Below are 15,980 nucleotides of genomic sequence, written 5' to 3'. Positions count from 1 at the left end.
CTCCTTTTTAAAAATGTAATGTTTTCTCATGTGTTTCTAAGAATATTAAATACAGGTTTAGAGGCTTTTATTTCATTTTCTCTTGCTCCCTGCATTATCTCTCTTCCAGGTTCCTTTTTTTTTTTTTTTTCTAATTGATTCTGTTTGTTTGGAGGCTGTCTTTCTCAACTGAGGTTTTCCTCAAATATCTTGTGATTCCAGCACCCCATTTACATTTCAGAATAAATCACTAACTACTTGGCTAGAAGATTTGTGTGTAATGGGTGGAGTTTGTCAATCTTCATTGTAAGTGAAATAGGAACCAAGGTAATCAGCTGAGAGTGAAAAAAGAGAAGGAGATGTTCAAGTCCTCTCTCACACCTAAATTATGATTTTGGCTCCATTGTTTATATATGGTTCAAACTCTAGATAAACCTATTTAGCACTTCAGAGCAGCTTCCTGTCAGAACCTCGTAGGAGAGACTTTCTTCTTATTTTAACTTCTTTCTTTTGCTAGCTGTTGAGCACTCAAGGAAATTTTAAGCTAAAGATCCCATTTTCTTCTTCCTTTATCGAAAGCAGAAAGAAAAACACACACACACAATGGTATAGGTCCCAGATTTTTACGAAACTTTCTGATAGTCTTCAAATCTTAAAAAGAATGTTCTCAACTCTAATACAACTAGTTATTCATGCATTAAAAAAAATATTGAAATATCTACCACAAGCCAAGAACTCTATTACCCTTTGGGTTTACAGTTGTAAACAAAATAGATACAGTTCTTGTCCTCATGGGCTGAATGTCTTGTGGGGGAGAGAGACAATAAACAAGTAAACTAATGTGGTGCTCCAAGGACAATGATGCTTCAAGGATAAAGGACGACGTTGCCTGAAAAGGTGTCAGCGTTACACCCCCTACTGGACTCTTAATTGCCCTCCCCACCATGTTGTAATGGTTACAAAATTCCTGAGCCCACCTGGGCAATGCTCACCTGGGAAACAGGACCTGTCCCAACTAAGGAAAGGCATATGTCCTGTCCCACTCCCACTCTATAGAAGGAAGGTATATGTGCCTTGACCAATCAGTAAATGAAATTTTCACCTTGGACCATTCTTTTGTTTTCTGGCTATAAAAACTGAGCAGTAGCACACGTTCTGGCTTGAGTGTCCCAGACTACTAGGAAGTCAACACGCTGTTCTGGCAGCGACCCTGCCCTCCAATAAATTCTATCTTCTTTACATTCTGCCTTGTGTCTAGAAATTATTTTCCAACCCTCGTTCAGACCACGACAACTAACAAATAAATATATATTTACAAATTGTGATAATTTGACAAAACTGAACTGGGTACAATGACTATGAATAAGTAAGACCTGCTTCAATAAGGTGGTCAAAGGCTGCTCCAAGGAGATGAAATTTAAGTTGAATCTGGGTCCTCTGAGCCCATTTACTTAAATTTTAACAAAAAATAATGTATATGCACAAAATTTAATAGTTTTGTTAATTACATATTATCATTATATATTAACTATGCTTCAAACCATTCAATTTTTCTTATGTGAATAAGCCCTCTTTTCTTTCTGAACACTTTAAAACAGTTAAGACATAAACAGATTATTTTAAACTGAAGATATGTAGCAGTTTCTTGCTTGTTTTGAACTCGGTTTGCAAAAGAAATCAGTTTTCCACTTAATCAGAATCGATGTCTCTCTCTCACTCACACCAGGAGATGCTGGTATCAGGTCACACTCCTCTCTCTCTGTGTAGACTTCCTTATCTCTGTGTCTCACAGGGTGACCCTCTTCTCACATTCTTCCTCTTGGCTTCTCCACAGGTCAAGGTGAAATCTATTTAATCTGCAAAGCTCCCAGGATCAAAAAGAGAAGAAACTCTTTCCTCAAGGAGCAGAGTAGGAAGGAACCTGAATAAACAATGATCACAGGTTGGGAATTGGGTAAAAGGAAGAGAAGAAAAGAAATGGGAAGACAGGGAAACAGGGAAAGGAGTATTCCAGGAAGAAAAGTCAGAGGTGTGAGTGGGCTGGAGATCCCTTGAGGAAGCTGGATCTGGGGATGGAGCTGAAATGTTCTCCAGGCCCCACAGAGAAGGAGGGAGAATGTTAATGTCTGAAGCCAATTATCCTGTTTCCTTGTGTCCCATTACACCCAGCCTAGGCTGCCCCTTAAAATCTTGTCAGATTCACACTTCAGACACCTATTATTACATGCTGTGTATTGGAGATGCAGAGAAGGGTAAGCATGGGCTTTGTCATGGTTCCGTGGAGAACACAGACACATGCACAAAGGCCATTATACAGCACGCTCAGTGCTCTCCTAAAGTCATTTACTAGGGTTAGCCGCAGATCGTGATGATTGTAACGGTGAGTTCCCCAAGGGGTGGGAATATATCCAGACCTCTTCTTCACTGTACCTTCAATGACTAGAACAACACTGGGTGCCTTAAAAATGCTCTGTAAATGCATGTTGCTTAATGAAGAAAGAGGTGCAAAAATATTTATACCTTAGATAGTGGGCAGACATCATAGGGTTTTAAGCGAAAAGAAACATAAGCATGGCTTTCATTTAGAATTAACCCCCTAGCAGCACAGTCAGGAGGATGACTGGGAGGGGAGGGGAGTTAGGAGACCAGGTGAGGAATACGTGAAGTGAGGAAGGTGTGAGCAATGGCTGGTAGCGTGAGGAAGACAAGGGCTCTAAATAACCAGCTTTCTGCCTTTGGCAACAGGAAGAAAACAAGGGATGTGGGGAGAGGCATGGGCATGGGGCAACATCAGTCCTGGGAAGGACTGTGACCCGAGAGAAGAGGTCCAGGAGAGAGCAGCCCATGTGGCTGAGGAGAGCAGGTCGAGGGTAACAGAATTGAGGAGTAGCCCCTGAGCTTACCTATCAGGATGCTACTGGGGCAAACCAGCCACAAGGGGTTGAGGAGTGAATGGCTGGTGAGGATCCAGAGACAGGGAGCAGAGACAACTGTTTCAGAGGTCAGTGGAGAAGAGGAGAGGAACAGGTGTGTTTGGACCGAGGCAGTTTCCTGTCATGGCCTGTGGAACCCAGGAGAGGCCACCCTTGCCCACCGGAGGAGCACAGCCCTGTTACCCTCTCGGAGCAGCTCTAGGCAGGAGTAGGGGCTGAGGTTTCTCTGAGGACACAAGCAAGGAGGTCTGGGACCCCTCCTCGGTGGGCTCTGCAGGACTGAGTGAGGATGGGGGAAGCACCTTCCCTCAGGGAGTGCCAGGAATGAGCCAATACCCAGCTGAGTCTGCTGCAAGTCCAGGCATGGGGGTCTGGGGCCGACAGAAGGTGGGCAGAGTGGGATGGTAGTGCCAGAACCCTCATCTCCTGCCACCCCAGAGATGCTCCCTCCTGCAAACTAATCCTGCCCTATTTTTCTTTAACCACTCCTAGAACCCTGAGGAAGGCAGGCAGGGATGCTGTGAATCTGGACCGAGTCTGCAGTGAAAGGTTCTCAGAAGGAAGCGGTTACCTGAGCAGAGGGGCCTGACAGGGATGGAGCTGGAGCTCTGGCTGATGGGGTTCTTGGCAGTACAGCGATACCTGTCACTGACCCCAGATCTCCAGGACACGCTGAGAGTGGTCCGCCTGTGAGACGCAACTGCCCCCTGGCCTTGGGGGTCCCAGCTCTACTTAACATCCTCTCCAGCCTGGTCCATCCAGCAAGCCAGGGTGATGAAGCAGGTCCCATCCTTCATGATCTGAGAGCTGGCCGTGATATTGGGCTCTTGCAGACTCTCTGTTCCAAGAAGAGATAGTTCAAGCTGTGAGAAGGCTCTGGCTTGGCCAAGCAGAGGAGAAGAAAGGTCAGAGTTCAAACGTAGGCCCTCTACCCCCCACCCCCACCACAGCCGCGCAGGGTGAAATCCTTGGTGTTGTTGATCGGGGGACTCTGCAGAGTTATCCAGGCTTTATAGGAGCCAGAGTCCTGCAGCCTCAGGGAGCTGATCTGAAGAGGGTAGTTGTGGCGGAGGACACTCACTCTCCTGCTCTTGGGTCCCTGCATCCCAGCAACAAGGATTGGTTTGCCTGCCCGTCCTGGTTGCAAAATAGCCACAAGCCCTGGAGAGCTCCAGGTAACCTTTTCAACCTCCTGCCCCACCGGGACTTCCAGAGGCAGAGGGGCCGACTTCCCAAGGGTGCTGATCACTATCTCCCCTACTGATTTCCCTCCCAGGATTCCTGGTCCTGCAGATGGAGAGAGAAAACCACAGCTTCAGCGTCAGAGTCTCCCTGGCCACTTGGGGCAGCCATAGGTCCCATCCAGCCCCTCCTGCCCAGACCACTCCAGCCTCCCCATCAGGTCCAGCGGGTCTCCTTCCTCTCCCCTGACCACACAGAGCAACCCTGGCTCCCCCACTCTCTCAAGGGTGTTCACCCCTCTCCTGGGGGCCTGAAGGGGACAAGACTCCTTCCTCCAGCTTCCGTCCACTCTAGAGCTGCCAAGCAGGGTGTGTGCTTGGGTTTCAGGTACCTGTGCGTGAGGGCGGCACCAAGACAGGGAGGGAGCTGTTGTTACCAACTGGGTTCTTGACCACAGAGGTAAGGTTCAGAGCACTGTTCCCAGGTCTCAAGGAGACACTGAGGACAGACCCTCCGTGGGACACAACAGTCCGGGGCCCCAGGGGTGTCCAGCTGTAGGTCACAGTGCCTCCTCTGCTTTCTGCCATGCATGTTAGGATGACGAGGCAGTGTCCATTCCCACTCATCCTAGAGCTCATTGTGACACGGGGCCGGGCCAGCTGCTCTTTGTGTGCAACAAAGAACCAACGGAAGACTGGAAAACTGCTCTGGACCTTCCCTTCACAGGGCAGAAGCAGGAGGCGTGGCTGCCAAGACCCTGCGCCACCCTGAATATACAGAAGGAACAACAGAGGCAGAAGCTGGCCACATCTATTCTCAAGCTTTGGGCTTTATAAGGCATGTCACTTAATATCTCCTCAGATTCCCAGAACAATCTTATGAAGTAGGTAGGGAAGGTGTTATATCTACTCTATTAAGTTACTTGCCCAGAGTCTCATCGATCCTAAATCCAATGGATCTGACCTCAAAGCTGAATTCCCACCCTGCCCTGAGTAGATGAAGGCTGTCTGTACGGGCAAACAAGGAACCGTGTTGTAATTACATCTTCCTCCAGTAGGGCACTCTGCAGTATACACTGAGCTTCCAGATGCTGAACCAGGCTCCCAGAGGAGGTGGCCCTATGCCTTTGAGGTTTCTCCTACGTCCTTGCATTCCCTTCCACCTCCACTCCATCCCTTCTCATCCCGGGACCAGGCACCCAGATGCTCTCCTTAATGTATCCAGAGTCTCGTTATTTGCCCACCTGCCTCCCCAGGCCAGAATCAGGACGGTTTGAGGGCAGCAGCAAGAGCAGTTGCAGACAACAGACAATCAGGACAGGCAACAAAGTCACAAGGCTTGGGAGAAGACTGCTCTGCTATTGGGCCTCTGCCCTGGGGTCCACCTGACAGTAGCCTCAGGGGCAACTCAACTGTGCAAAATAGGACAACACAGCCCGGAATGTCCCCCAGGAGAAGGCAAGCTGGACATGTCCACTGCTGGGTAACTTTCTGCTGCCTCACTCCAGTGTGTCTTCCATAGACCAGGCCCTGGGATCCAAACCCTTCCCCTGCGACCCCTCCTGCAGGCCCTTGTCTCTTCAGTGTCCTCTCAAGCTCAGGAAGATAAATACAGGGACATATGAGAAATCCAGGGTGTGGCATTGGGGTACCTGAGTTCTATTCCCAGCTCTCTGCATCTTTCTAGCTCTCTGTCACGGGTATGTCATTTTTTTCTCTCTGAGACTCAGTCTCCTTAGCCTAGAAATCAAAACCCCTTTCCTGCCTGTTAGCAAGGCTGTCACGAACCGCCACTGACTTGGGAAATACCCTGTGAAGGATGAAAGCCTGGCCCCTTATCATCACTCTTGCCCCAGGAGCCCTCTCTGATTGGTTAGCACAGCTTTATATCCTGCCCAGAACGCGCACTGAGCTCATCTTGCCAGAATGACCATCAGCATAGTGCGAGGGCTCTCCCACCACCCCTGGGGTGAACAGTCCTACCCCAGGTCCCAGCAGCCCCTCACCCAGTGTTCCCTCACCCTGTCTGAGGAATGGGCCACAGCCATTGCAGGCCAGTTTATGGCAGAAATGCTTTCTCCCCAACCATGTGAACCTGACCTTGGCAATTCCATCATCCCCGACTTAAAAAAAAAAAAAAGCCTTCACCTAATAGGAATATTTCCTGTCACATAGACCAGGAAGATGTCTGAGAAGGATATCCACTTTCTCTCCATCACTTAGCTTCCTGTGTTCATCCTCACTCCTCATTGGTACCTTTCCTGCGACCCACTGTAGAGGAACAGCTCTGCCATGGCATCATGGTGACCTTGCCTGGTGAACTTGCCATCCATGGCCTCCTTGTTCCTCAAGCAAAGACTAGAATCACGGCTAATCCGAGTCTTGCAAAAGGCCTTGTGATCCTCCCAGAACACGACAGGAGGGTGGCCTGTGAAGAATTACCTTGAAGCCATCTCCCACAGGACTCCCACCGGTCCCTCCTGGGAGGCTGTCATGAGCAGTTTGTCATGGGGTTCAGGGCTTCCTGCTCCACCCTCGCAGAACAGAGCTGCTGACTACGAAACCTTTTCTCTGCAGTCTAGAATTTGTTTCTCGGCAACCCCCGTTATGTTCATCCGGTTCCTTTTTTCTCAGTGTCATCATTTCTGGGGCGTGGGATGAGGACCTTTGGCCCCTCTCCCTCTCACTACCTATATAAGTAATAAGCTGTTTGAATCTAAAAGTACTTGACTGTGTCTTCACTGGCCGATCTTGCTGCTGCGTATGCCTGACACCCCCCGCCCCCGACTCCTTGTCCCCTTTGTAGTTTCCCCTGCTAAAACAGTCGTTTAAATTTCCTTAAATGAATATGATAATAGTGTTCTCGTACATCTGTACAGAGCTTTACAAAGTTCTTTCCCATGAATTTCATTCTCACAGAAGGTAGTGTTCCTATTTTAGCAAGGAGAAAGCTCAAGGCCACACAAGTAGGTTGTGGCAGAAGCCAGTTCTCAGGGCCTGAAATACCATTCTCTGCCCAGACCCAGCGGTTCTGCTGCAACTGGTCTGGGACACGTCCTGGGCCCCGAGATTTTTCAGGGTATTCTCCCAGGTAACTCTATTTTCCATGTTTTTCCCCAGTGAGCACGTGTTAGCCTTTTAATTAGAAAGAAAATTATAAATGTAACCAAAGTGGGAAAGGCTATAAAAATGACTGAAAGACAGTCACCACACACACCCACCTGTTGCCGTTCCCCAGACACTCACCATAGACGTGCAGGCTGTACTCCCAGGCGTGGGTGATGCGGGAACTCCACAGATTAACGTGGGCTCGGTAGGACCCTGAACCCTCCCAGCTCAGGTGGCTGATCTGCAGGGAGCAGCCTGGGCCCACCACACTCAAACGACCCCAGTACTGCGTTTCTGCCTGGTAAAAGGTGTCTGGCCCTCCAGCTTCTACCAAGGTTACCGTGGCTATTACCCCGGACACCAAACGACACATCCAGTAGATGCTCTCCACCTGCTGTCCATCCTGCAGCTGCAGGGGCAAAATGACAGACCCCCCTAGGGTCCCAGTTACCACCGTGGGGGCTGAGTCCTCTCTGGAAGCCCCTGGTCCTGCAAACACAGAACAGAGGTTTCAGAGGCAGCCTATTACATTGGAGGCTCACAACAGGCCTGAGAGAGAGTCAGGGCCATGATTATTATTCCTATTTTATAGGTGAGAAAACAGAGATCCACAGAATTTAGATGCCTTGCTCAAGACTACATAGCTAGTTATAGGGATAGAACTAGAACACAACTTGGTCACTCCTCCACACCAAAGTGGTCTCCTTCAGCATTTACATTAATTAACATATAAGGAAATAATCAATGAAGGCTGTCCTAAGGGTTGCAGGTACTAAGTGTCATGGAGAGTAAGCAAAATTCTTGGGAGGGGCCTGTGGGGGCGGTGATCTCTGCTGTTTCTGTGAGTCACTCTCTTGCCCATTCAGGGAATAGGACCAGAACTCACTTAGCCCAGCTGCATCCACAGCAGGAACTGCTTTCCAGCATCCCCCATAATTGCTTATTTGGCCACTTGTGAAACAAAAGCCAGCTCCTCTGAGGCCCAGCCAGGAATCTGGGAACATATCTTTCCAGAGCAGGGGGTATGGTGCTGTGCTAGCCAAGCCAGGTTAAGCACGGTCAGTGGGACAGTCATTTGGATACCAGCCTAGACTGCCCTTGAGAGAAGAGTGTAACACCAGGGCACTAGTCAGACTGCCCAAGTTCAAGCCATTGCTCTACCAGGTGCTAGCTGTGTGATCTTTGGCAGGTTACTTAACCTCTCTGAGTCCTGGTTTTCTCACCTGTGAAACAGGGAGTACCATCTTCCAGGATTTTGTGAGTGTTAAATGAGATAATGCAAGGAAATGCCTCACTATGGTATTATTAAAGATACTTAACTTCACTGAAATAAGTTGGTGACTGCATCTTGTTTGCATCCTTACCAAAACTAGTCAGTGCTCTTGCAGGGAAATGTAAAAAAAAACACTCCTAAGTAGTGCGACCCACCTCTATTTTTGCAACACCGACACAGTCCCAGGAGGCAGAAAGTCTGAAACTGACTCAGGTCTGCTGCATAGCTGTTTAAAGAGAAAAGGCTGCCTGGCCCGGGGAGGGATGCAGGTCCTGATTCAAACTGGAATCTAGATGCACTGGCCGCATCACTGATTCCTAGGCCTGGTGGTGAGGTTTTTCTGCTGAAAGTTGAACTGAGAAGTCCTGTGATAGTAGCTGTGGTGACAAGGAGTAGGGGTGTGGTTGCTGTCTTGTGGGAGTGGGGATTCCACACTGTGGGGACGTACAACATCCTGTGTGCCCACCACAGAATCCACTTGACGGCCTGGCGTTCATTTCTTCCATGGAGCTCTTCTGGCTCCACTTGGAGGATGGTACAAATCGGCTGGAAGCATGCCAAGGCAGTGCTAGCACCAGATGGATCTTTCTCATCCCAAGTTGGCCCAGGACCTAAAGTCTGGCCCGGAGGAATTCCACCTTGACCAAGCAGCTATGGTCACCCTTGCACCCTTGAGCGCAGTAACTCGTTAAGCCTAGTTCAAGTGCTACTTCCTTTCTGGAGCCTTAGTTGAGCTCCATACTTCCGGTCTGGCCATGCTTTCCTCCTAGTTTCCTTCAGCCTGTGCTTTTGTTGGCTTGTTTTGTTTAAAGCTTTTACTTCATTCTGCCTCATACAACTAGCTGGGTTGTTTGTGTTTCCCCATAGTTCATGAGCTCCCCAAGGACAGGAGAAGGTAGAAGGGAATTAGTGTCTGAGCAATAAAGTAAAGTAAGGCTGATGGTTTAGCCACGTGGTTAGGTGCAGTGGGATGTATGTAGAGCTTCCCTCTCTGAATCCTGTTTCTGGATTCAATGAGGGAAAGAGACACAAAGGGATCAGATCAGTACATGAAACGCCAGTGCCAGACACTGCTGAGGACGTTAAGCACATTATTTTATCTAACTTTCCCAGCAAACTAGTAAGGTCCGTATTTTTATTCCCACTTCACAGATGAAGACCATGAGACTCAAAGAGCTTAAGAAAATTACTTGCCCAGAGTCACCAGCTAGGAAGCAATAGAGGTCACATGAAACCCAAGTTCGCCTGACCCCAAAGCTTATGCTCTGTTGACTACACTGCGCTGCCAGCAGCAGAATTGCACCACACCTAATTCCTCCCTGTGTGCCACTGACCCCGTTCCCCACCACACACACACAGCACAGGACCAGCACACAAGAGGCCTCAATAAATGTTTCTGGAATTGAACCGAAGAAATATGAACATTTTTTAAGGCAGGACCTGTCTCACTCATTCTTTTGCCACATGCCCTAGGGATGCCCCTGTGAACAGTGACCTCCAAGGGCCGGGCCTGGATGCCACAGAGGAAGGGAAGCTCACAGATGTGCTTGTTGCTTCATGGAGGGTTATGAAAGTGGAGGCAAGGGGAAGCTTCCAGGAATCCGGCGTCTGAGTTTCAATTCTGTGACTTTGGTTGGGGACACTGTGGCTCTCTGAGTTTCCTTGCTGCTGCTGCATTCCCACAGCTGGGCCGTGCTGACTTCCATTCTCACAGCTCACCAGCTGTGTGCCGGAAGATGTCATCTAATCTCTCAGTCCACCGTCTGTAAAATATGCTTAATACTACCTGCCTTATCTATATCACAAGATTGTTGTGGGGATCAGATTATTTAATTTCTTTCTTTCTTTAATAAATTTATTTATTTAATTTTTTATATTTGGCTGAGTTGGGTCTTCGTTGCTGTGCGCGGGCTTTCTCTAGTTGCGGTGAGCGGGGGCTGCTCTTCGTTGCGGTGCTCGGGCTTCTCACTGTGGTGACTCCTTTTGCTGTGGAGCACGGGCTCTAGGTGCGTGGGCTTCAGTAGTCGTGGCGCATGGGCCTAGTTGCTCCGCGGCATGTGGGATCTTCCGGGACCGGGGCTCGAACCTGTGTCCCCTGCATTGGCAGGTGGATTCTTAACCGCTGCGCCACCAGGGAAGCCGGGGATCAGAATATTTTAAATTTGAGTAAAAGTTCTTTATAAACTGCCAAGTTTTAAACACATTTAAAGGATTCTACAGCAGGCTTAGGGGACACCCTAAAGGCTGGGGTGGTGGCCACCCTGAAAGCATGTGACCCTGATAACCAGTGCAAGCTGGTTTCCTCCTAAATGAGGATGAAAGCAAAAGACGGAAACTCTGGAAGCTAAGAGCAGAACCTGGCCCCTCCCCATGGGTTTCTTAAGAGCTCTGTTCCTCTGGCCTCCAGTTCTCCAGCCTGTTTCCTGCCACCACCCAGGTCCTTGGGGCCATGGGAGTGAGCAGTAAGAACCCAGAGGGACAGGAACAGCCACAAGGTGCCAGGTTTGAGATCCCCTACTGGAGTCATTTATGCGACAGGAAAGCCCAATTCACAATAAAGGTGACTCTCAGAGGCTTGGGGGAGAGAGCATAAGAGGATCATGCTTGAAATGGCAAGATGCAGATGAGGTCCTGAAACTGGCTGTGGCGGATCTCCTATCTCATGCCTCCACCATCGGTCTGTCTGGGGACTTCCAGGGTCCTTGAGACTCACTAGCAGAAGAAGTGTGAAAGTGACAGGACACAATCTGGGTTTGCATGGTCTGAGATGATAGCACACACACCCCTCATACGCACACACACCTCACACACACACACACACACACACAGAGTCTGGCTCCCAGTGAGGCAGCATCTTCAGTGAAAATGACCCATTGCTGGAGAAACCCAACATGCAGGCAGATAGAGGTGCCTGGGAGGCAGTGGCAAGGACAGACTTACCAGTGAGAAGACCTAGGAGGAGCAAGGACCACCATAGAGAAAGGCCCACAATATGCAGCAGACTGGCCTGCCTCACAGCAGCTGACGGACCGTGTGCATGTAAATATCAGCCCACAAACATTTCCCATTTTTAGACTTCACTGCTTTAATCACATGTAGTTTTTGAGTCACATGCTATGAAAATAAGGGGATATGAAAGAAAGAAGTGTGAGAGGTAACAGAGTGAGCTATTTAAAAGCCAAAGCTGACGCTGTCGCAGCCTTGCTTTAAATCCTTCTAAGGTCCCCCATCCCCTACAAGGTAAAGTCCAGGGTCACAGTCCTGACAGATGAAATCCTTCAGGATCTGCTGGCTTCCCTACATGAGCTCGGCCTCATGGTGTCCCTGAGCCTCACGCCTGGACTCCCACCTCACATACCTTATGATTTCTCACTCTTGTAAATTGACTCCTGCAATTTGGCTTACTGGACCGCCCTAGTCCCTGCCACCTGGCTCACCTGCCTCCTTCTAATATCCTCTTGTTCCCCGACTAAAGTCATCACCACCTTGAGAAAGGCTTCGCCTGAAACGCCACACTAGAACAGTTGCCCTCTTCTGGGCCTCTCAGTTTCCCCCTACTAGCCTCTATGGTAACACCCATCCTGCTCTACCATAAACAACTGCTTACTTGCATACACTTCCTAGTAGTCTCTCAGCCCTTTGAAGGTAAGGTCTACTTTTTTCACCTTTCAATTCCCAGTGACTAGCTCAGTATCAGCATATAGTAAGGGCTTAGTTCCTACACGCTTGGTAAGTCCATGAGCAGACACGGAGTCAACAGGCAGAGAAGAACGAGCCCAGAATGGCCCAGAGACAAAAATGGGAAAGGCACAGGCTTGACTGTAGCTTCTTAGGCACAGAAACAAGGCTGGAAGAATCCAGGGGACAAGACTTTTGGGACCGCCTCTGCCTCCAACCACAAAGGACGACCAGATATCATTTTACTCTCTTGCCCTGTTAGTGGTACGGTTGAGGGAGTTGTGTGAAAAGTCCTGGTGTTCCCCTCCACACCAAGGAGTCCTGATGGCTTTGCTAGGCTATGCAGGCTCCTCTGACATCTCCATGAGAATGTGATTGTGACTAGTGTCACCTGTCACTAGTCACAATCTAGTCAGAAGTAAGGCTCCCTTATTCCTTGGACTTTGATAAGTATCTCCCTGGCCTTCCGTGTGTGGAGGCTAGGTGCCCCGACAAGACTTGAAGAGAATCTATGTTGCTTTTAAGAACATCACCAACGGTCTCCCGTCAATCACATCCTGTAGATCCTTTGGTCCTTACCTTATATGACCGCTTGGTGGAATTTGACATTGGAACACTCCTTACTTGAAACCCTCTCTTGAGGGTGCTGCGGGATGCTCTTCTCACTGGGTTCTCCTCGCTCAATTATTCAACACACACAGGATGAGCTCCTGCTGGGAGCTGCAAAGGCACTGTGTTGAGACTGGGGATTCAAAGATGAAAAGAAGTTTCTGCAAGCATGTTGCCCACAGGCCAGTGGGAAAGTCACATCAATAGAAAAATAAAGTTATGTGAATGATTTAGCGTCAGGAGGGATTGGGTGCAGTGGGGTGTGTGTGAAGCTTTTTGATCTGAATCCTGCCTCTGCTGCTTTCTAGCCCTGTGACCTTAGCAAACTACCTTCCAGTAAATAAGACTCCCCCACTATCATTTATTTCCCTGAAGGTGGTTTTAGTGCTTAAAAAAATCATTCGTAGGTTATACTGCTTTTAAGAATTCATATTCAGGGACTTCCCTGGTGGTCCAGCGGTTAAGAGTTCGCTCTCCCAGTGCAGGGGCCTGGGTTCGATTCCTGATCAGGGAACTAGATCCCCCATGCTGCAACTAAAGATCCCACACGTGGCAACGAAGATGCTGTGTGCCACAACTAAGACGCTGTGTGCCACAACTAAGACCTGGCCCAGCCAAATAAACAAATACTTTGAAAAAAAAAAGAATTCATATTCAATTTACTAAAAAAAACCCGAACAGACAAATTAAAAACCTGTCAGCCTTAAGGCCAGTTCAGCTTACGAACATATTGTTCCATTTACAAGTCAGGAAACTTTTAGTAACCCTTTTTAGTGGCTACTGATAATATTTGACTCATTTTACAAATGTATAAATTGATTCCCTTAAGGACTTCAAACCTCACTATTGAATGTCATATATTTAATTTCCTTCTAAAGTATTTTAATCAACAAATAAGCCTCCCCAAATACTTAAAGAGAGCTTATAAATCTAATAATTAAAGTTTTAAATATGGTGATTCTTAAGTGGTTTTAAAATATTCAATACTTCATATATACTTAAGATTTCCAACTAAAATCAAAGTGTAAATCAATTACTCAATTAACACAGTTCAAATCAGAACCACAAAGTTAACTATAACTTTAATAAGCTGAATTTCTTAAACAATACATATGCTTAAACAAAAAGTATTAACTGATATCTTGAACATGTCTATTCTGAATTCCTTATCTTTCCAGGATTGAAAGATTCATAGCTACAAAGGAAACAATCATCTCAATCCCAGCTATTCCCTGGGCCACTTTCTCAACCAAGGACAGTTGGTTAATGATCAGATATCACTGAGACTTTAGCTGATGGTCCCTTTATTTACTTTGTTGATGCCCTCTAAAAGGCTGGTCTCATGCCCTTGTCCCCTAGATTCAATTTGCACACTGTGATATTACCTAATTTTTCCCCTTCCTGCAACTACAGAACTTGATTTTTCCTTTGCATTTCTTTTTGCTCTTAAGATATTTAACTCTCTTTCCATTTAGGTGTAAAGAGCTTTGAACTTGCCAAACTTCTATACTCTTTTCATATTCTTCCAATCTTTAGGAATAGTACATATTAGAACCCCACATAACATTAAAAGTAAAGTCAAAAAAATGCAGTTATGTAACATGCAGGGTCATCTTAATTGCAAAGTTATTGAAGGGCTGGTTTGGGGCTCATGGTGAATCTATGCAACTAAATTTGGGACTATGGCTGCAGGATCCAAATTGCAGCCCAGGCTGGAGTCTGATACTACCTGAAGGCAATGCCCATTAAATAGGAGCCTATGACTGGCTGGATTTCCAGGACAGTAGCAGGGGTTCCAGACTTTCCAGTCATTTGCACCCTTTGCTGGCCTGGTACAAGGACACTGAGAAACTGGAGATGCTGGGACCAACCTGCCTCCACTCTGCTTCCCAACACTAGGTGTCTTTGCATCCATGGCCCAATGAGAATATTAGCGCTCGCTGTGTGAAGACAGGGGCTGGGTGAGTACAAGACCCCATTTGCCAACTGCATTATATCAAAACTCGCATTATTTTAGATTTTTATTGTACTTAATTACTATCCTTAAATGATACTTCATTTGGATTCTATCACAAGATTGCGTCTACCTATGTTCACAACTTCAAAGATGGTCCTTCCAATGACATTTCCCTCACTAAGCCTCAGTTTCCTCATCTCTAAAATGGGGATAATAGCAGTACCAACCAAATAGTGTTGATTTGAGGATTAAAAGAGAAAACGTATGTAAAACTCCAAGCACAAAGCCTCACCCACAGCAATTACTCAACAGATGTTAGTGATTATTTTTATTATTAACAATATCTTTGAACCCTCTCCCACCTTTGTTCTCTCTTCCCATCCAGGCTGTCCCTGCTCTCATGCTCTTACCTGGGCTCCCTAGTGACCTGTCTTCTCATATCTCAGTCTCATTCCTTCCATCCACCTTCCACTCTGCTGCTGGAGTAATCTTTCTTCGAGTCCTTGAGTCAGGCCATGCCTCTGCTTAAAAACACTTGCTGGACCATCACTGCCTGTAGTCTTATGTCTTAGTCCATTTGGGCCACTATAACAAAAATACCATAGGCTGTGTTCCTTATAAACAAGAAATTCAGTTCTGGAGGCTGGGAAGTCGAGGATCAAGGCACCAGCAGGTTTGGCGTCTGGTAAGAGCCTGCTTCCTGGTTCATAGACAGCCATCTTCTCAAGGTGTCTTCACATGGCACAAGGGGTGAGGGAGCTCTCTGGGGTCTCTTGTATAAGGACACTAATCCCATTCTTGAGGGCTCCACCCTCAAGACCTCATCATCTCCCAAATATTCCACTACCTAAAACCATCGCATTTGGGATTAGACTTCAACATGTGAATGTTGGGGAGACACAAACATTTAGTCCATAGCTCCTAGGTTGTAAGACTCTCTATCTGAGCTGCGGCAACCGTTCCTGGCCCCATGTCCTGCAGTTCTCTCTAGGAAACCACATTCTAACCACAGGGCCAGTACTCGAGTGAGGTGAGAGAGGTGTCTAAAGCACAAATTTAAGGAGGGCTTCCCTCTCAGGATTGTACAGCATCAGCTCATGACCAGCCTCTGAAGAAGCTCTCCATGGGCAGAGGCCTGTTATCTTAATTGTCCCCCTCTCTCCCTCCTTCCTCCCAGACTTCTTGGGTTCAAATTCTCAGTAACTACAAAACTCAGAGCAAGCTACTTACTCTCCTTATACCTCAGTTTTCTCATCTATAGA

The 15,980-nt window shown here is 47.6% G+C and overlaps 1 protein-coding gene across 1 annotated transcript; it reads right to left on the bottom strand.

The window, feature by feature from the left end:
• Positions 1-601: 601 nt before the first annotated feature.
• Positions 602-11,520, bottom strand: LOC115844701 (SLAM family member 9-like; the record flags this gene model as incomplete). Its single annotated transcript, XM_060286285.2, is given in 5 exon segments — positions 602-1,900; positions 3,484-3,750; positions 4,486-4,758; positions 7,340-7,690; positions 11,415-11,520. Coding segments are annotated over 5 exon segments (1,071 nt in total), but the record flags the coding sequence as incomplete, so codon positions are not given.
• Positions 11,521-15,980: the final 4,460 nt, after the last annotated feature.

This window comes from Globicephala melas, chromosome 1 (genome assembly GCF_963455315.2).
Source record: "Globicephala melas chromosome 1, mGloMel1.2, whole genome shotgun sequence".
NCBI lineage: Eukaryota > Metazoa > Chordata > Mammalia > Artiodactyla > Delphinidae > Globicephala > Globicephala melas.
Note: the sequence above shows the minus strand (reverse complement) of the source record. Positions and strands in the feature narration are given on the sequence as shown.